At 34.0% G+C, this 22,260-nt stretch overlaps 3 protein-coding genes across 3 annotated transcripts in view; 2 read left to right on the top strand and 1 right to left on the bottom strand.

The window, feature by feature from the left end:
• Nucleotides 1-342, top strand: part of LOC106101874 (aldo-keto reductase AKR2E4-like) — a 5,882-nt gene extending 5,540 nt beyond the window's left edge. The window contains exon 9 of the mRNA XM_013281227.1: nt 49-342. Coding sequence (XP_013136681.1) covers nt 49-170 — 122 coding nt within the window. The 3' untranslated portion in view covers nt 171-342. The remainder of the gene's footprint in view (nt 1-48) is intronic.
• Nucleotides 343-1,061: 719 nt separating this feature from the next.
• Nucleotides 1,062-11,588, bottom strand: LOC106101827. The gene is made up of 6 exons (XM_013281165.1): nt 11,477-11,588; nt 2,775-2,998; nt 2,276-2,389; nt 2,043-2,166; nt 1,749-1,890; nt 1,062-1,373 (listed from the first exon to the last, which is right to left on the bottom strand). The coding sequence occupies exons 1-6, from the start codon at nt 11,481-11,483 to the stop codon at nt 1,202-1,204; spliced, it is 783 nt and encodes a 260-aa protein (XP_013136619.1). The 5' UTR covers nt 11,484-11,588; the 3' UTR covers nt 1,062-1,201.
• Nucleotides 5,869-8,612, top strand: LOC106101826 (uncharacterized protein CG4449). The gene is made up of 2 exons (XM_013281164.1): nt 5,869-7,140; nt 7,893-8,612. Exons 1-2 carry the CDS (start codon nt 6,054-6,056, stop codon nt 7,958-7,960), a joined length of 1,155 nt encoding a protein of 384 aa, XP_013136618.1. The 5' UTR covers nt 5,869-6,053; the 3' UTR covers nt 7,961-8,612.
• Nucleotides 11,589-22,260: the final 10,672 nt, after the last annotated feature.

The following is a 22,260-nucleotide window of genomic DNA, read 5'->3' as shown; positions in this document are numbered from 1 at the left end:
TAAAAAAAAAAGTTATCTTAAAAATTAAATAGTCACGTTCTGTTTCAGCGGAATTCAATAAAGATTATCGTACAGTATGGCCGAGCTTTTGGCAGGACCATCCTTATTACCCTTTCGAAAAGAAAGACGTACCAGATCCCGACATATTTAAAGCAGGAGTGAAAGTATAATGATGTTCTACAATGGCCCAAAAAACGACTGATCCGAAGAAAACTGTCGTAAATGACTTAAGAAATTCCATTGTAGATGAAACTCTTCTCTTTGGACGAGTCGATATTTGAACATGTACATAAATTTTCCGTGAAATAATGTACTGACATAATAAATTCAATTGCTTACTGATACTTTTTTTTATCAATGTTTATAAAACATCGACCTAACCTATAAAACCAGTCGGCTAAAATCTTTTAAAACGATGCATTTTGATTTAATCGGCTATCTACACAATTTTTTAATTATTTATTGTAAGTAAAACATTACACGGATTTAGTTTTCCGACCGATAATGTTGAATCTGATAGAAAAAATTTCAATAACAAAATCAAATTACAATATCTGATAAAAATCTTTATCAAGAATATTAAAATCAAAAACATTAATACGCAATGCATTCTACTAAATAAAAATAAAGGCAATCGGTAAGTAATTAAAAAGAAAACAAAGCTTTAAATTGTCATATTATATTTTTAAAACACAGATGATAAATATTTTTTGAGATACAATACGTTGTCTGTGGTCGATGACATCGCAAAGAGCCACAGAATAATCAAATAATTTGAATATAATTCCGCGACCACTTTTTAACAAGAATACAATACTTTATAATAATACTGTATTTTACATACATTTAAATCTAGATAAATAAATATTTATTTAACATAAGGTATTAACCACCAACAATTATCTATATAGAGATTGCTACTAAATTTAAATTGCCTTGTTGCTTTATGAAGACCAAAATATTGTTTATTTCTAAAGCTTTAGTTAAATAATCCTATTTAACACTTTTAAATGAAGTTACCATTCAATAAAAGAAAAACAATTCGATTAATCTGAACTATTTTAAATAAATAAAAATACAGAATAATTAACAACAGATAACAAAATTTTGAAATTAAACCAAACAGAAAACTGTCAAAAAAGTACAGACTAAATAAAAAATTATGTCACTGGTCTTTGGTCTTCTGTGTTCGTGTGCTGTTCTACTTGACTTTGATAAACTCGCTCTTCAGTTCGTCTTCCTGTTCCACTTGACACGTGATATTGGCCTCGTAGTCGCACTGCTGAGTCCTCTCGTTGAAGAACAGTCCGTCCGTACAGTACGCCACTTGCGGCACACCGTTCATGCAGCGCCAGTAGCGCTGGCAGTCACCCCTGAAACACGTATCATAAATATAAACTATACAGTAAAAAAACACTATCCATTTTGGGATGAAAATACGGTAAACTATTGATATTTGATTTTAGAGCTAAATCGAAAAGGGTAGGTAATATAAGTCCTAGACTGTGAACAAGCATAGATCATGTTATACTTAGACTAAATGAACTAGATATTATAAATGCGAAAGATTAGATAGATGGATGGATGTTTGTTTGTAGCATAAACTGCTCAACGGATCTTTCTGAAATTTGGCACAGATGTAAGGGATAGTCGGCATGTACACCTAGTCTACTTTGTTTTCACGAACGCGTGTCGTCGTGTATAAAAATTGTTTAGACATAGAAGGTGTTAATAAGCCGAATACTGACTTGTAAGGCACTTGTCTGGAAGCGGAGTCAGCTCTGAAGCAGTTGAGGATGATATTGTTGCCGTTGCCGCGGGGCGGCGTCTCCAGCGACAGCGGCCTTACGGCGTTCAGCACCGCGTCCGCTGTCAAACTGACCACGGAACCTGGACAACAAGAGTTTTTTGTTTAGAAAGAACCCAGATTTATGCAAATAATTAGCACATTGCTTGAAGATGACAACTTTTGCTTTGTTTCGACTTAAATCGAATCCAAAATGGCGAAAACGGGAATCTCATAATAATAATTATTAACTCACCATCTGACGCCTTATCGGCGTTATCAGAAAGCCAGTCGAAAGCCTCCTCTCCTGAACCTTCCACATCATTATCTTCAGGCAAGTCACGAAGTATGCAATTAGTATCTCTAGGCCAGTTGCAAGTCTGAAAAGATATATGAGAAAACTCATCAAATTTACTTCCATTTTCACTGTAGAACGTTGTAATGGGCATAACAATTAACGATTAGGTTTCTGTGTTCTTTTAAAATTACCTGTCTCTCGAAGTCAAAGTAAAGTCCACCAGCACACACAAACTGGACTTCCTCGCCGTGCGCGCACATGAAGAACTTGGTGCAGTCCGTGAAATGCGGCAACAGGAGGAAGATCTGTGGATAGAAGAAACATTTACTTTATTAACTTGAAAATCGTACAGTTGCTAGAGAACCATTTGTATCTATTGTCTAAACGGGATCCATAAAAGAGAGATTGATCTTCTATCAGATGATAATGTCAATATTACTTATCAGAGTTCAGCTTAAAACAAAACACTGCTAAATATAACAGATTTCTATTTTGTTTATCGCCATTTTAACATTTATGAGTTTTGAAATAACCTATCTTATTTGACAAATTCATTTAAAAACCTTAGGATTTAGAAGGTGGATGTCGTGTTGTCCCAGAACAAGAGCACAAGAGAGAAAAGGACGTAAATAGCTTTATGAATAAGAACGAACCCAAGTTAAGTAAAATAAAAGATTAAGAAAAGATTACCTGTCCCTGTGGATCACAAGACAGAGTATTAGGGTCAACACCTTCGAACGGCTTGTAAGGGGTTATCGATTCCGTTCCGTTAGTTTTGGTGGCGGGTTTAGCGGTAGTTGTGGTGGTAGGAGCGGCTGTTGTCACTTTAACGGTTGTAGTCTTCGCTGTGGTGCTGGGCTCGGCGTCACCAGCGAGAACAGATCCCAATAGGAACAGTATAGGTACTAATTTTCCTGCGAACAAATGAACATTTGTTAACTTTTTCTACACTTTTACTATTTTACTAATTATAGTCAACTTATTTTGCATAATTTCGGCACCTATATAAAAAAAATGCAATACATTCTATCATTTTCGTATAGCCAAATGTTAGAAATAGAATTTACAGAAAAGAAAAGAAAAAGCTCGAGTTCTTTAGGTGCTCTTTGTGAAAAAAAAGACATACGTTTTTACGCCTTTTTCCAGACAATGTCAACATACAAGTTCAAAAATTTCAAGGACATGTGACGGAAATCGAAAATCAAGATCCATTAGCAAAAACTCGGTATTATAGAGATAAGCCGACGATAGATTATAGACGGATTAGATATGGATTTTACGATCAAAGAAATTCACGCACAACTCCAAGAAACTGTATTTTACCTCATACGTAACAAACAGTAATGCAAAACATTGTAAGGCCAAGACGCCATTGCCAGCGCGAGGGCCATAAGATCATTAAGAGATGAAAGATGTAGAACAAATTTAAATAAGACCATATTAATATTTAGCTGGCTAGGCTCCGGTCATCGGCTGGCAGATAGAATAAAATGTTGATTAATAAACAAGCTTTGTTCTTAGTATCTCCCCATGCAATAAAAATAACCATTTTTTGGTGTACATTTTTGTATCGCTCGTCATATCATATTTGATTATTCAGTTCAATGCGTTACACTTTAACATAAGTACTAATAATTCATCATCATCACCAGCTCACTATACGTCGCCACCGAGGGGCTCGGAGCCTACCCTAAAGTTAGGGTGACTAGGTCATAGTCAACCACGCTGGCCAAGTGCGGGTTGGTTGACTTCACACATATCTTTGAATTTCTTCGCTGATATGTGCAGGTTGCATCACGATGTTTTCCTTCACCGTACTAATAATTAGTTGATAATATTTTTCAAGTATGTACAATGTTGAGTGGATACAAGTTATAATTAAAACCTCATTGTCCGAATGTTAAACACTTGAATTATAATTGATGTGGACACTTGAGTATGTAATTCTGATATAGATCCGATCAGATTAGATTAGATTAAGGATCGGCGATCGTTTAAACTTTAAAGAACACCTCAGAGTATAGATAATGCATTTTTTTTTATTGATAAAGATCATGCTAGACTGCGTTCATACAAAGAAAAGATTTTTACCGTCTTCATAAAGAGAATGAGTTATTAATTTTTTTTTACACTGAGGAAAAGGCACAGAGTAAATCTTTACTGCTACACTCAATGTTTGATATTGGGCAATACAGGAGGCCCTTATTGTATATATAGTATTATCAATTCACTCTTAATTATTGCTTAACTGCAGATAAAAAATGCCCCTAATTTTTAGAATTACTTGCGCAGCGCTCAGAGCGGTCGCTCAACCACGTCCTTTTCTAATCCCGGCCCTGCCTTAGCTGTTAAAACAGGCGCACACCGTTGTGCGATTGTAGATTGTTTCGCAGCCAATTCAACCATTTAGTTGCACAACTACAAATCGAGTAGTGTAACGCACCTCCATATAAGCTCATAGGAATCAAAGCGAGACTAAACAGTTGTGCGATGAATAGTTTTAGGTGTGCGCTCTTAGTGAACATTTTAGTTAAATGAGTACGGCAGTAAATCATGCAGATTAAATTTTAAAAAGACGCAAAACGCTTTATTGATAGATAAAATGTATGTAATGCAGTATTGCTAAATATTGCATAATCATATCGAATAAAGCCTATAATATGCGTGATTCAAAATCACAGACAGTATTAATGTGTATTAATATAATCTCCTTGTCAAAATGGCCGACCGTGATTTGAATGATTACGATGACAGATTGCATGAAGAAATTTTGGGGGATTTTTTTTACATCGAGGCTTTTTGTTTTACGCTTCGTTAATATTAATTTGTTTGTAACTGATTACGTCTACACTTTTACATGATGTACTAAAATTATACGCGTAACTACAAAGATATTTTGTCAAGTCATCACTAAACTACAAATTACAATTTCAAAATTAAAAGTTACACATCTGTGTTCTATATACTGTGTTCGTGCATTTTTTTGTCAGCGACACTTTAGTGCCTAATTAATGCCGTGATTTTAAATAAACAGCAACTACATTTTTTTATTAATTGTACAATACAATAATATCAGGCGATAAGATACAGTAATTAGATATTTCTAAGAATATTCTCCTCAACATTTGTTTTTCCTAATTCCTGTCATCACATCCGGCTTAGAAGTACTTGAAAAGCCCAGATTTAGTATTTTGAACTAAAGCATAAAGCGGTCTTTCGTACCTCGTATTCTAATCATTGATAAGATAATGACGTTATTGATGTATGTTGCCGCTTTATTTGATTTTACAAACGATTTTAACACAAAAACACGTGTAATTACGACGTATCTGATTACTTTGATATAAAACGCGACTGCAATCACGAACACTAAAGTTGTTTTTAAATTCCTTTCCTATTATAGTTATTTATTGATGCGTTTTATTGATGCGACCATGACTGTGAAATACACTGAAGAAGATTCATTTAAATTGACTTCAGACAAAAACAATTAGACCATCAATTTTTAATAAGAAACATGCAGACAATTTGAAAACCCCATCCTTTTAGGTTTTCATTTAAGTTTTTTTCTGAAAAAGCCGTTACAGTGCGGATATTATCAATATTGACGCCTCTGATAAAAAAGAAATGCTGAGAATAGGAAAACAATCAATTTTATAATGAACAAACTGAATTTTACACACTACGAAAACCCCAAACCAAAGACAAAATAAATTTTATCTACATCAAAGCTACCTTTTATTTGTCATCTGTCATATTTTATGTCAATGTCAAGATCAAGCGCGATACAGTCGACGAAAATATCAAATTCAAAATAAAAATTCAGTCGACCAAAAAATCACTTAAACCGATGAACGTTTCCTGTTTTTTTGTGTTATGAATTTTGTAAATAATTTATTCCGCAAAAAGTATTACTTAAATAATTAGAGCATTTCGTATTTGTGTTAAGTCACTAAGTTTACGGTAAAGATGATGATATCTTCGTCTGATTCAGAAGAAGATTGTTACAGCAACGCAGCTTTAAAGCTGGAAAAGCTAAAAAATGCATACATAGACGAAAAATTGGACAATTCCAGTTTGCTAAATGAATCCTCGGACGTGGAAGTTGTTACGGAAGAAAAGAATAATAAAAATCCCAAAGCTAAAGGTAAAGGTAAAAATGTAACTATCAACGATGAAGAACAAGATGATTTGGAGTTGGAAAAGATTCTATCGTATTCCACGAGACGCCAAACTCGATCTTCGACGAGAAACAAATATTCAGAGTCAATCATTGAAATATTAGACACAAGTTTGAATAAGTCTGTTACCACAAGGAGACGTAAACAAAGTCTGAAAAACTCAACAGTTGTACCTCCTAATAGGACTACTACTAACAGAGGTGCTTCTACCAGAGGTACTCCTAACAGAGGTAGAACAAGAGGTAGAGGTAGAGGTCGTAGTCAAAGAGGTTGTAATACAAACACAAATTGTAATACCAGTATACCAGATTCTACACCTGTATTTAGTGTTGGCAACACACTAGAGTATGAGGATACATTAGAAGGCCAAAAACTATTTAGCAAAGCAAATAACAGTAATAACGTAATAATAATAGATGATAGTGATGTTTTAGATGAAAATGAAGAGTTATCCGTTAAAGTATATTGGAGGAGTTCAGATTATTATCCCTTTAAGATACGTAAATTTCAAAAACTAACACCGATATTTAAATATTTCGCTGAAAAAGAGAATGTCAGTGAAAACAACTTATTATTTATGTATAACGATAAAATATTAAAAGCTAGTGATACTCCTGACTCAATTAACTATAGTATTGCGAAATTTATAGATGGAGGTGTTGTAAACAGGGATGTAACGAAGCTAGTTAATGACAAAACGACAGACAATTTCAAAGGTATACAGATTAAATTCCAATGTCAGAATACAAAAAAACCGTTAGAGGTGTCAGTCCAACCGAGTGATAAACTCTCATTGGCAATGATCAAATGTGCGGAACATTTAGAGATGCCTTTAAACAAACTGAAGTTTGTCTTCGATGGTGACAGTGTTACAGGTATGGTAAAGTTTTCTATTATAACTGTTATTTCATTAGAAATATATACATTTCTATATTTGATTCATAGTTTTATGTTTTTACAGTTGTATTGGTTTTAAAGAGAGCATGCATTAAATCATATAGGAACTTAAAAACCTCACCATGTTGCTGAAATATGTGCGAATATTTAAAAAAAATAATCTCTTTATTGCCAATTCTTATGTATTCTTTAATTTTTTTTTTGTAATATAAGGTGGCAAACAAGCAAGCCCATAAACATCCGCAATTGCAGATGAGTTGCCTACCCTTAATTGATGGAGGAGAAGATGCACATAAAGAGGACATTTCCCCTTCATATGTGTGTCCGCCATCAAATCCACTTTTCCTTCCCATTCTTTCCTCTTAAGAAAAGGGAGGAAAGGAAAAAGGACTAAAATTAGGCCTCCGGCACCAAACTCATCAGAAGAAAAATTTGTTATTAATTTATTTATATTTTATTTTAATTATTTCAAATTCAGTGAGAAAATTTGAAATGATAAATGTATATTAATATTTTCTTGTACACATGTTACACAGTGGAACCTCAATAAGTTAAAGTTCAAGAGAAACACAAAATGCTTTAAGTTATAGAGGTTTTAAGTTATCAAGGGTCTATGTTATAGAGGTTTCGGGCTCTGATGGGAAGAGAACATATTTTTTGAAGTTATGAAGGTTTTTAAGTTACCAAGGTTTGAGATACTGACATTCTACTGTAGTTAATAATTTTCTAGGTACCATGACACCCGAGGAGTTGGATTTAGAAGGTGGTGAATGCATAGATGTGAAGATTATTAGCTGATGAAGTAACCTTGATGAATATGGAAGCATCTAACAAAGCTATATATTTTGAACACCCTGTAATATACATGTCACATAATTCTTAAAATGGATTTATTTTTTGGATGAATGAGTAGTTTTTTCAACATAGTTATTTAAATATTATTGGTTTATTGTACAAATAGCTTTTAGAAGTAAATATAGTTTATTGTCTATTTTTATTGTTAACTTTATTTATTTAATTATATCCAATTAGCTGGACCTAATATTTCCTAAATAATTGTTTTATGCTTAAGTGTTGCCATGGGTTGGAAAATAAATTCAAAATAATAAGTTTTGTACAATTACTAGGTCTGTGTAGATAATTCAAAAATGATGTTTTCTTTAAAGTTTATATTTGGAATAAAATATTTTTCTTCTAGCCCCCCTTAGCCTGTCTCCCAACGCCCCCTAGTTGTGAGTTGATAACGCCTATTTTTATGAACTGAATTCAATGTTTTTCCACTTTTATATGTACTTGTATGACTGTTTTTTTTTTAATAATTTTCGATAATTGTATAAAAAGTCTTTGTGTTTTTTTTTGTAGAATAATAAAAATACGGCGATAGACACTCAATGATCTTTAAATTGTAAAGTATTTCCTTTTGTAAATACATTAAATGAGTTGCATGTAATGTCAGTCTTTTTATTTATGTATACTTCCCTATTATATCCCCGCTGAATTTCGATGAAATTTGACATAGATGTAGAGGATTAGGACATAGGCTACTTGATTTTTTTTAATTACACGCGGACAAAGTCGCCAGCAAAAGATAGTATAATATAGGAGCATAAACGCTCGGGAAGAGAGCACAGAATCTTAATATAATTACAGAGATTTGTATTGACACGTGGATTTTCTTTTTGTAGAATAAAATATTAGGGAATATAGACTGAGGAATAAAACTCCTTTGCCATATTTCCGAAAAAAATTAAACTAATTTGATTGCATACGGAACAGCGCGGCAGTCAATTCATCTGTTTTATTTCACAACTAAAATCGAGTGTGCGGATCTCCACATAAGCTCATAGGTAGGAAAGAGACCAAACAGTTGTGCGATAGTTTGGTTTCAGATGTGCACGCTAAGTGTAATGAAGTGGATTGAAGCGTCCCCAGTCCTGGATATTTACTGCTAGGCTATATCAATACAAATGTTACAGCTGTCAGAAAACCTATTAGAAAGAACGGAAAGAAAACGCAGTTCTACAGAATAGAAGAAGAAAATATGTACTCAATGTTACACTCGATCACAACTAGAAAACTTAAACTAAATCTAAATATTATAAAAAAAACACATTTTAGTATTCAAATGTTTTGTTCAGAACGTTCCATAATCAAATTCGCGTTATTTATTGGGCAATTAAATTTTATTTACACTTATATTTCCGTTCATCTAATCAATGTTATAGACAATATAAAAGGGACTAATATAAATAACTTATCTATTATTTTATCTTAGAATTGATACGCCATGATATTTTGAACAAAAATAGGATGAAAAGTTAGAAGTGGAAGTCCGACAATAATTTGCATGCGGCAATTATAGAAACATTAAAGTTTAGTGAATTTTTAACGCCGGCGTCCAGAAACACGCTGTTTATTAATAGATCCTAAACATTAGTAATAATAAAACATAACCTATGTTACTCACAGACAAATTACCTTTTTGATGGTGAAAGAATTTTTAAAATCGGCCCAGTATTTTTTGAGTTATTTCAATACATACAAAAATACAAACCTTTTTTCTTTATAATATTAGTGTAGATATGTCCCTTTCATTCTTCAAATAAATAGAGATGTCGAAAAATATTTATGTTGTCCTTCAACACTTGACGTTTTTATCCCACTTTCAGATAGGTCAGAATTAGAGGGCAGCACCGTCTAATTTTTTCACACAAATCTTAATAACCAAGAAGTAGGAAATAGAAATCTGGCTTCTATTGTGAAGTTAGTATCGGCGTTAGGGTAAGGCAACCGCCCAGGGCGCCATAGAAATCTCGCCCTGGCCGACATAAATGTTAAATACGACTCTGTGTGCTGTGGAAGTATATGTCTTTAACAAATATAAAGTCCAAAACATGTTACGTAAATTGACTAGACAACTGTCTTTAGTTGAAATTAGAATAATAATGAAAGTTTTATTACTAAACTTTTAACTACTAGCCTACTAGCGTCTAGTCTGGGTGGAATCTCAAAAAATAAAAGTAAATAGCACATGTGTTGTCCAAGACTATGCTCTACATCTGTGGCAACATCGAGATCCGTTCAGCAGTCTACAAACTCTAACAAATATCCATCCAAACAAACATTCGCATTTATTAGTAAGGCATTTTGATTTGTTGTATTTTTGCAACGATATTTAACACACGTAGACCGTTAACAAGCACATTCTTTACACGCATCATACTTTTATCCATTTGATAAAACGTAATTGAATGTCACATTCATAGAGCCACGTAATATAAAGGTATTGGGGAAGACCATGGAAGTAATACATAATTTATATAAATGTTTAAAAGATGCGACGCCTACAAACCACGTAAGTGGCGGGAATGACTAATGTGACCATAGTATAAAATTACACTGGCCCAATCCGCTGTGGGAGAGCCATAAACAAGAAATAGATAGATTAAAGAGATTAAAAACAAAAACTGTAAGTACTACGTACAACAATCTGCTAACGACAGACAGTAAGAATAAGATTTTTTAAATTACCGTCCTTAAATCATATTGCAACATGGTCACCATCGCTAGAAAAGGATAAAAGGTACAGTTACTGAGGTCTCGCTCGCCTTCAAGAGCTCATTCCTGTTCTAGTAGTACTTCCATGGGGAAGACCTAATTCATAGTGACTGATGACAGAATAATATTTACATTTACCTTAATTTAATCTGATACGTAACTTATTACATAGTTCTGACGTTAATAGAACTTCCTTTATTACTAATCATAGGGGATAATAGGTGAGGAAAACAAGCGAAAAATGCAATTGTTATGAAATAATTTAAGACTAGCTGTTGCTTGCGACTTCGTCCACATGAAATTAAAAAAATATAGCCTATGTTACTCAAAGATTAATTACCTTTCCAACGGTGAAAGAATTATCAAAATCGGCCCAGTAGTTGAGTTATTTCAATACAAAATATAAATCTTTTCTCTTTATAATATGAGTATAGATTATTAAAACGTAACAGCTATACGTCCACACTGTTGGAGTCAGAGCTTACCTTAAATTAGGGGGTGACTAGGCTATAGTCACGCTAATTGAGGGTTGACTTCACATTTTTTTTAATTTCTTCGCCAATAAGAAACAATCCATTGGGCTGGATGACTGCAGCCTAGTTACCCCTAAATTAGAGTAGACTCGAGTTTAACAGGCATGTATGCTGACAAAGACAACGAAATCCTTAACGATTTTAGACGCAATCTATTTCCAAGATATCTTTGCTACAAATAGTTGCATTATCATTAAAAAAATAGACCATAGATCATACGCACCAATCATTTTGACCTCCTTGTCACAAAAAAATCACGTGTGGCACTTTGTCACTTATTTCCTTTGACAGGATGAAGTTTATAAAAGTTTTCACACCGCGGTCTTGTCTTTGGATCTGCTCAGACTGTCTTGATATTACCATTCGTTAATACCTTTATACGCGATCATTTTAATATACAAAAATCTATTTGCAGTTCTATAATTGTATTATAACCTCTAACTCCTTGCAACAAAGTCTAAAGTGTATCTTGTAACTGTAAATAGAAAATGTATAGATAATGTATGAGGAAGAATTTTTCTTTCAAGGGATTAATTTAAATTATCAACTGATAACGCGTTAATAATTCAATTGATAAGTGTCAACGGCTTCTTTTGTATGACAATGAGTTCTTAAAATGAAGATCATGGAAACATAAATAGAAATCGTAACAAACAACAAAGATTCAACCTTATAAGGAATTAGTTTTCGCCCGCAACTCCGTCCGCGTGGAATTGAAAAAAAACCTATGTGTTCTTCCAGACTATTCTCTACGTCTATGCCAAATTTCATGGAGATCCGTTCAGCCGTTTAGGCTACAAACTCTAACAAACATCCATTCATCTAAACTTTCGCATTTATAATATTGGTATTTAGCCTGCTGGTTAAATATACGAACTACCGATCATGAGTTCGTGGATTTGAATCTCGTCATTCGATTGCACTGCTCCCGGTTTTTGCATTTTTATTGTGACTGAATTGCCAAAGTTTGCCTTGAAGAGGCATTTACAAACTCACCGGGCTTGAGGTGGCCGAGCGCAGATGGCGCTTAGCATAAGCCTCGTTTAAAGTAACTAAGCTCGAGGGCTCCCTCAGGAGCCTCGGCTCGGGCCGATACTTCGTTGTTATTACCCGATTGCGAGGCCGCCGAGCTCTTAGATCGCTATGGTGGATGCTACAAAGAGTGACTAGGGACAAGGGCCCCCTCGAGGGGACCTCGTTTTGGGCTGTCACTCAATACGCGTTTAGCATTCCGATTCAGAATGCCCGAGACAGCCGAACATCGGTTTGATCATACGGGTTTTAGTATTGGTTTTATCCCTTTTTTGGACAAGGTTTTGTATGATTTGCAGACCTAGCGGCACTTTTTGTCAATACTCTTGGTCGCCTAACCGCGCCCTGTCCTAACGCCGACCTTGTCTTAACACAAGCCTAAAGATTTGTTGAAATATAACTCCAGCTCCACCCTGAAGAATGTCTGTAATAGTCTATTTACAATATCGTATAAGGGACATCACGTCATCATCACCAGCTCACTATACGTCCCCACCGAGGGGCTCGAAGGAGGCTCGAAGCATACTCTAAGTAAGGGGTGGTTTTCCTTCACCGTAAGAACTTCGAGTAAATTATGTACATATGAAAAGTCGAAAAATCGAAAATCACATCGGTACATGGCTGGATTCGAACCACTGAGCCACCGATGCTCCTAAGAGGCACAAACTATAACCATTGATGCGTTCAAATTAACAAATAAGGGAAACGTTCTAAAAAAACTTCTTGTACAAAATCGCTAGTATCTATGACTTCTTAATATAAAATAGCTAAATAACTACTGTTTGCTGGAATTCCAAAGTGATAATAAAATTAAATATCATTAAATCAGATCTAATTTGATCGGAATCATGAAGATTGTAGTTGCTTTATTACTCATAGAGGTGTGAGTTCATATTGATATAATTAGCTATACAATCGTAGAGAATGACTTGGACAATGGACTTTTAAATATTGAGCCAAAACTAAATACATATTAAATCTATAATATACTAGCTATTCCCGTGCGGCTTTATAAAAACATTTTTATTGTTTACATTTGTCAAATTATTAATTGCAAATGTCAAAATACCTATTAACATGGAAATCTTGCTTCTTTGATGTTGGCAGTTTATGGTCTCTTTCCCACATTATAGTTTTTTCTAAAATATATAGCTCCTAAGTTTAATGGCGTCATAATATATATCCTAAAGCTAAAAAATGACGTAAATGTAGGGCTTTTGATTAAAAAAAATAGTTATTCGAAAATATACTGCGATAGCTGACATCTTAGGCAACAAAGAAGTGTGTGTTTACGCTTTATTATAATAGTATAGATTATTTGTGGTAACGTGCAAAAGCTGTGAGCTGTGAGTGCTTGTTTTCGCGAGTAAGGTCCATTTCTTTCTATCAGAAATTATGCGAAGAGGTGTGTTCAATCCCCGATTTCATTAACATACATTGGGACAATACATACAGTTTTGTTGATTAACAAAATATCAATGCAATTTTGTGTATTTTTAAACCTTAATTTGTTAGCAGAAAAATGTCAAGTGTTTAAAATGTTCATATATGTTTCGAAATACTTAGGACATCGTCAATATAAACAATCATGTTTCTCTAAAAACATTCTCTAAATTATTATTGTGTTACAGATGTGCATAAACATGATATTATTCTTTTCTATCTCTCGCCAAATCTACTTTACTATCCCATCCTTTCATTGTTAAAAAATAAGCTTTATTCTCCTAATTGTTTTTCCCTTCACCCCTTTTTGAAATACACTGCGTGAAGATAGCCTTCGTTTTCATGATCACGTTCACGTTTCAAGAATGTATTGATAACAATAATTCATTTTCAATATTAATTTAATTAATAATAATTAACTTGTAAACACGAATTTAGTTTTAGTTAATTTTTATCTAATCCTATATACTAATGTTTTCTAAGAACATTATATTGAATGCATTTGTAATATAAATTGAATAAATTAGATACAGTTGTAAAGATAATTATTCGTCTAGTATTTGTGACGTTTTAGATAAGGTTAGATTATTTTTCAGGACCATTGCCATCAGAGATTAGGTTATTATTGCCTTATTTTGAACACGCAGACTTCAAGCTTGTCTCTTACTCAATCTTACTAATATTGTAAATGCTAAAGATGGATGGATGTTTGTTAGAGTTTGTAGCCTAAATGGCTGAACGAATCTTGATGAAATTTGGCATAGACGTAGAGGATAGTCTGAAGAACACATAGGTTACTCACTTTTGTTTTTTTTATTACACGCGGACGAAAGCTAGCTTATATACAATTACATACGAATAATAAAAAATTCTCGATGTCGAATAGTATTAGCAAAATATTGTTTTATCTGTGGTCACCTACTGCTGTCACATCCGTCCAAAAACATATCTTTCTCTATGAAAAAGTTTTTGTTTTGTAGTAAGGCGGATTGTAAGACCGGTAATTTTTAATAAGGAAAAAATTAATAGCCAATCTAAACAATATAAGATTTATAATATCCCAATGTTTGGAAATTAACAAATCATATCGGTACATTTATATCCATATCGTTTAAGATTACCGTGAATTAGTTTATCTTTTATATTCTATCGCTAACTATCCTTAAGTAGTCTGTAATTATAAAAAAAATGATACGTAACTATTTAAAGAATAAAAAAACAAAAAAAAAACGTACAGCCAATTACGATCGCTAACTGAAAATACTTGAATGAAATTAGTTCTTCATTTATTGAATCACATTTATACGTTAATGGAGAGGCAGTCGGAGATTCTCTATTGTTTCGCCATTTTTTTTGCCAACAATAACAATGGCGGATCCAGGGGGCGGTTACGGGGGTTATGACCCCCTCCCAGCTGATCGGTCAAGAGATTGACAAAATATATTTACATATTTTGTCAAGATCTTGACTTGATCACGACTATGTGACCCTCCCTGGCGCCAAAGCTGGATCCGCCTTTGCACCCATATACCATAATTTGGCGCAAGCACCCTAAGTCCACCATTATTTAACAGTGGTAGTGCCCGCTTTAACATCTTAGCACGAATGGGCCGGCACGCCCGGTGTAATACCACGACCACACAGAAGACAGGCGTCAAATGGAAGCAATTCCGTGTTTCGACTGATGAGTGTGGTGCCGGAGGCCTAATTTAAGTCCCTTTCTCTTTATCACCCTTTTCTTATAAGGAGAGGATGGGAAGGGGAAGTGGATTTGACGGTGGAGGAGATGCATAGGAAGGGGAAATATCCTCTTTATGTGCGTCTCCTCCTCCGTCGTATAAGGGTAGGCAACGCATCTGCAATTGCGGATGTCTATGGGCAGCGGTCGCTTCGCCATTTTGGCGGATTCAGGTGGCCGCTTGCTCGTTTGCCACTTTATGTTATAAAAAAAATATATATTTTGACTTCTAAGCGCGGCCCTACCCGGGTAAAGACGGCCTAAGTAATGAATTTAAAGATAATTCTAAAAATCAATACTTAACTACATAAGTACTGTGATTTCATATCAAGACCAATAAAATTGCAATAAAATATCAAAGCATAAAACGTTTATTAGACTAAAATTGTACAAAATTTTACAACACCAATAGCGGGACTATTTTCATTTGATTGCGGAAATTGACATTTTATTGCGATTCAATATGTAGGTACTTTTTTATACCTTATTTATGAACTAGTTAAACGATTTCGTTAGTGACGCAGTTGCGTTGATTTTTCCGATACGTCATAGACAATTATTAACATGGACGATGAAAATCGGACTGATAATAAGTCTTGAAGACTGAAGAAGATTAACCCTAAAGTTGTGTAATGATTTTGCCTACGAGAGGGCGCCACATTTGACTAAACTATTGCAAACTGTTATGCGATTGTCAATTCATTCGCAGTTAATTCAACTGTTTAGTTGCACAACTAACAATCGAGTAATGAGCACATAAATATAAGCTTATAGGAATCAAATCGAAACTGAACAGTCGTGCGATAGTCAAAGGTGTGCGCATGCTCTACAAATCCGTATGAACATTTTCAATAGAGGTGTGTAAAGCTCTGAATTGGTTTCAAAGATCAGCATCACCATAGTTGATCTGTGGCTCAACAATGAGGAGGCCTAATTTTAGACAATTCCCTTTCAACCCTTTTCTTAATAGGAACGGATGGGAAGGAAACGTAGATTTGACGGTGTAGGAGACGCATAGGAAGGGAAAATGTCCTCTTTATGTGCGTCTTCTCCTCCGTCAATGAAGGGTAGGCAACGCATCTGCAATTGCGGATGTTTATGGGCAGCGGTCGCTTTCCATTTCGGCGGATTCAGGCCGCATGCTCGTTTGCCACCTTATGATATAAAAAAAAACAAACAAGAAGCCCGGCGACTGGCATCTCACTCAAATGTATGCAGATACAATTTGAGTTGATCTGTGAGTGACACTGATCTGATTCATGTGAACCGTGTGCCGATCAATTTTAGTTTAGTTACAATGGCTTACTAATTTTGAAACTTTCCACGTTTAGAAATATTGATTGTTGAAGTTTGCGGACGTATTTTCGATCATTCTAGAAGTCTTCAATATCTAAGTTTGGAAGCTATAAACGCGTAAACTATCTTATATGTTATCATGACGTACAGTTACGCAGCGAAATTTTTCGCAACACTTTACCTTTTAAACTTTACATTAATTAAATTTAGATGTACCATTTGTATTAATTAATTAGTGCGTTGTCAATCAAATTTATATCCGTAAATTCAATTATGATAAGTTATATCAAGAGTTTGGAATGTTTTGATTCAACTGATTCATTGGGTTCGTTGAACAAATCTTGTGGCTTAGTTTACGGTAAATTATTCTTTTATTGCACAATACTACTCTATGGGAATTCCGCGGACGCATGAAACATTATTTGTCATAAAATAAACCAGCAGACATTCCCCTTTGATTCTTAGGGGAAGACGAATATATTCTAATACTTGCTTTCGCTCGCGACTCTGTCCGCATGGGATTAAAAAAAACAATTGTAAGTAGCCTAAGCATTCTTCCAGACTATGCTCTATATCTATTTCAATTTTCATTAAAATCCGTTCAGCAGTTTAGTTTACAAACTTTAACAAACATCCATCCATCTATTTAAACTTTCGCTTGCATAATATTAATAAGATTATAAAGAGATTTATATTTTTGGACTTCTGTATGTAATGAAATAACTCAAAAACTACTAGGCCGTTATTTAAATATTGCATCATTAAAATGCTGTTATCACTGACTAACATGAGCTATATTTTTTACTATTTTTTTTTAATTCCACGCGGACGTATATGCGAGCAACAGCTATGCTCCATTCGGTCACGATGCAATTCAAACTTACGCGCAACATTGTTTTTACCTGAGTTAGTCGGAATAAAATACTAACGAAATACGACTAAAAAGGGGGGAATTAAAATAAAACATTAAATGTAGTCGATTGAATTATTTATAAAAATACACGCACGGGAAAGAATAGTTTAAAACCTCACGTCGAGGTTTGGGAGTTGTGATAACAGTGGTAGTACCCGCTTTAACATCTTAGCACGAATGGACCGGCACTCCCGGTGTAATACCACGACTACAGAAGACAGGCGTGAAATGGAAACAATTCCGTGTTTCGTCTGATGAGTGTGGTGGTCTTATTTAAGTCCCTTTCTCTTTACCACCCTTTTCTTATAAGAGGATGGGAAGGGGAAGTGGATTTGACGGAGGAGATGCATAGGAAGGGGAAATATCCTCTTTATGTACATCTCTTCCGTCAATTAAGGGTAGGCAACGCATCTGCAATTGCGGATGTATATGTGCAGCGGTCGGTTTCTATTTCGGTGGATTCTAGTTTGCCACATTATATTATAAAAAAAAAGCTAAGAAATCAGCTTGACAAAAAATAAAACAACATTTTATTTAAATGCTTTTAATAGATTAAACATTTCGATTACGACTTATACTACGGTTAGATTGAAAAAACTATTTGATCGCTACCTGACCTTACAACTAGTCACAATGCTCTAAAAAATTTCACTTATCTAAGTCAAAACTGGGCTCCGAGTGCAGTGACTTGATGTTTTTGTCTCTGTTCAAAAAGAAAGTAAGTGACAACATCAAAGTCAGATCAATCGAAACCCAGCAATATAAACCTCCACGGAAAATCTAGACTGGTTTTTAACTGGTTGTTACCCTCGGTTTCTGAAAGTCTAATAAATTTCAAATAAATGTTGTTTATCAGAATTAAGATTGTTAGGAAATCTGTTTTTTTAAAGTGTTAAAATTAAATTCAATTAGTGCAATGTATATGCTTTACAGAAACCGGGTTTAAATGTACTTTACCTTAATGTAAACACAAAGTAGGCGGTTTTTGAGAAAAAAAATAAACCATATTACTTGCATCTCACAGAACTTTTCGAATAGAACATTTTAAAATATTAATAATTGCATTTTTCAATATAATAAACATCACATATAATAATAATAATTATATATATTCATTTTTAATCTCTTATAAATACAATACAAATACAAACAAAATAAGATTTCAATCGAGTTATTTCAATAATGTTAAAAATAATCTATAATTTAATAAAAATTGATTCTTGATTTACTAGAAAACTATTATTTTACACGCACTGGACGCAAATCAATAAACATCCGAACCCAATAATCAAACTAAGATCGATCCAAAAAATTTTAACTGGCTTTCGCCCGCGACTCCGTCCGCATGGAATTAATAAAAACAAAAGTGAGTAGCCTATGTTTTCTTCCAGACTATCCTCTACATCTATACCATCGAAATGAGTTTATCCGTTTAGGCTACAAACACTAACAAACATCCATCCATCTAAACTTTCTCATTTAAAATATCAGTATGGTTATAATTGCATGTTATGGAGTAAATGCATTCTAAAAGACGAAGTTTTTCTACTGCCTACCTTCCTTAGTTCAGTTAAGTTTGAAGATTCAAAATGCTACCTTGGATAATCAAAAATGGATCGATATCGATTATTGGGTTCGGCCGTACATTTCACGAACATATCATAAAAGTTATGTCTAATAATGTAGTTTTTAAGTAACATTGAGAGCGTGCGTACACCTTTGACAAAACTATCGCACAACTGTTTAGTCACGCTTTGATTTCTGAGCTTATAGAGATGCTCACACTACTCGATTGTTACTTGTGCAACTAAAGAGTTGAAGGCTGCGATACAATCGACAATCGCAATACTTTACTTAAGAGGAAAGGATGGGAAGGAAAAGTGGTTTTGATGGTGCAGTGAAAGAGACTCATAGGAAGGAGAAATTTCGTCTTTATGCGAGTCTCCTACGTCAATGAAGGGTAGGCAGCGCTGCAATTGCGGATGTCTATGGGCAGCGGTCGCTTTCCATTTCGGTGGAAGGCCGCTTGCTCGTTTGCCAACTTATATTATAAAAAAAAATGTGCGATAGTTTAGTCAAAGGTGCACGTTCTAACAGGAATAAGGTAATAAGTCTTTACAATTGTGTTTTGACAATTATAAGCATTTGATCTTTCTCTATGGGATTGAAAATTGAATGAGAAATGCCACTGACAATGTTATTTTTTGTCTATGGACATATTTTTGAAATAAATCAGTTTTAGACTGCAAACACATATGACTAAACTATCGTACAACCGTCGTGCGATTGACGATTGTTTCAGCCAATTCAACTGTTTAGTTGCACAACTAAACATCGAGTAGTGTCCGCACCTCGTTTGGTCATAGAAATTAAAGCAATACTAAACAGTTGTGCGATAGTTTAGTTTCAAGTGTGCTCACGATCTAAGTTATTTAGATAAGTATAATAAGTATAATTTCTCATTTCCATTGAACTTGACTTCACATAAAAATATTAAATTCCAAAGTCTGTCTCTTTTATGATACGCTTGTGAAAATTATTACAAAAAAAAATCTCAATTCCACTTAAAAACAGACACCGAACTAAAATAAAAAAAGCCTATAAACCTTAAAACAAAATAGCACCTGCAATGAATTGAGTACATTCAACATTGAAACTTAACCGTGAGTTTACACTGTCGAAACATTTAGGGCCTGTCCCACCATTGGCTGATAGAGGCTCAGATAGCTTAATGACGTCACAGATAAGGTAACGAAATTCGATATTACCATCACATATTTTACACGTATTCTATTTAAATTTAACTGAGATTATGTTTTTGGGGGTCTAATTAATAATAACTTTTTGACCTCACTTCCCTTTGGTTATCCATACTATTGTAAAGAGGAAAGGTTTGTATTTCTGTATGTATTGAAATAACTCAAAAAACTGAGCAGATTTTTAAAATTCTTTCACCGTTAGAAAGGTAATTTATCTGTGAGTACAGAGATAGAGAACATAGGCTCTTTTTTCTTAATTTGACATGAAAAGTCGCGTGCTACAGCTTGTATACGCGTAATTTGAACAGTAATAAACCTTTAGTGACTTTTTCTAAACCCCACCCTTATCGAGTTTTAATAGAACGATCATTACAAATGTTTCGACAGTGTAAACAGACATATTGTGTTTCTTAACAATTCGATACAGTCACATGAGTGTTTAATTTAATCCCCGATTAATCGCCTTACAAATAAACGCATATAAAATAAAATCTATCCTATTATAATAAAGCGTAAACACTCACTTTGTTGCCTAAGATGTCAGCAATTACACCATATTTTTGAATAGTTTTTTCTTTAATTGTTGAGTGCAAAATACAAGGTCTTTGGCTAACGACCAGTATGTATACAGCCAAAGAGGTTGCATACTGGCCACCAAAGCATTTATCGTTGGTTAAAGAAAATATATAGAAAAAAAAGCATAAGAAGTCAAGATGTGATCCAGATAGTTTTGAGTTTGTTTTATATATATTTGTGTAAATAAGTTTTGAATAAAGGTGTGTTAGTTTGATAAAAAGTGTTTTGTATTTTCGGCTGCCGCGCTGTCGGTAACAAGTTAAACATGGTCCTTCGAGCCGGATTAGCGAAATACCGAGAGCCGGCTGCCAACAAGTTCACAAGGTGCAAAAACTAACGCTATAGAAGTTGGACGTTAGGAGCACATTTAAGTAGAAGACTGCTGTAACATGTGAGTGGGATCAGCTTGGCAAGCTACAACGACCAGCGCAGCAGAGTCGAGATGACGTCATCCGCGTGTACGCGCCATTTTGTAAAAGCCTTACACTTACGTCACGCTTTAGGATATATATTTTCACGCCATTAAACCTAAGGGGTAAATATTTCTGATAAAAATCCTAATGTGGGAGAGAGACCATAGGTTGCTGCCAACATCAAAGCAAGACTGTCAAGGTTTGTCATGTCATTTTGACATTTTCTATTGATAAATTGACAAATGTAAACGATAACATAAAATTAGCACGATTTCATGCGAATGAAGCCGCACGTAACTGCTAGTTTAGAAATAAATTGAGTATAAGCAAAATTTGTACTAATATTTGCTTATACTCAGTTTATTCCTAACTTTAACTTTACCGCGTTTATTTGTAAGGCTATTAGGGTTTACTAACTACCTAAACAAATCCCCTAAAAACTGTAATTTTACTAATACTTTTGGTACTCGAATCGTAATTTTACATACTAATTAGTTGCCATTGAAAATAATTACTAAATAAAAAAAATTATGACAATGAAAAACAAATTGCATTTTTTTTACCCACTTACCCTTAAACCCTAAATCTATTTTTCATAAGTTATATCTAAGTTTAAGCTACCATCACCTACAATTAATGATTTTCCGATTTACTTCACAACTGTACTGAAAATGTTAATCCAAATCACAGACAAATAAGTAAAAAAAAATATGTAACATTTCTTACAAAATAATCCACAAAAAGTAGAAAAAAAATGATTTCCGATTACATAACAATAATAATTTACTTAATTTAAACATAATATCAATAAATATACACAATAAAGGTGAATACACA

This window comes from Papilio polytes, unplaced genomic scaffold (genome assembly GCF_000836215.1).
Source record: "Papilio polytes unplaced genomic scaffold, Ppol_1.0 DF823935.1, whole genome shotgun sequence".
Taxonomy (NCBI): Eukaryota; Metazoa; Arthropoda; class Insecta; order Lepidoptera; family Papilionidae; genus Papilio; species Papilio polytes.
This window is presented reverse-complemented; position numbering and strand designations above follow the sequence as displayed.

Coding starts and splice junctions, on each gene's coding strand:
- LOC106101826 (XM_013281164.1), top strand. CDS start 6,054: ATGATGATATCTTCGTCTGATTCAGAAGAAGATTGTTACAGCAACGCA. Junction 7,141..7,892: donor CGATGGTGACAGTGTTACAG/GTATGGTAAAGT, acceptor ATAATTTTCTAG/GTACCATGACACCCGAGGAG.
- LOC106101827 (XM_013281165.1), bottom strand. Junction 2,390..2,774: donor CTTGTGATCCACAGGGACAG/GTAATCTTTTCT, acceptor TTCTATCCACAG/ATCTTCCTCCTGTTGCCGCA. Junction 1,891..2,042: donor CGCCGATAAGGCGTCAGATG/GTGAGTTAATAA, acceptor CTTGTTGTCCAG/GTTCCGTGGTCAGTTTGACA.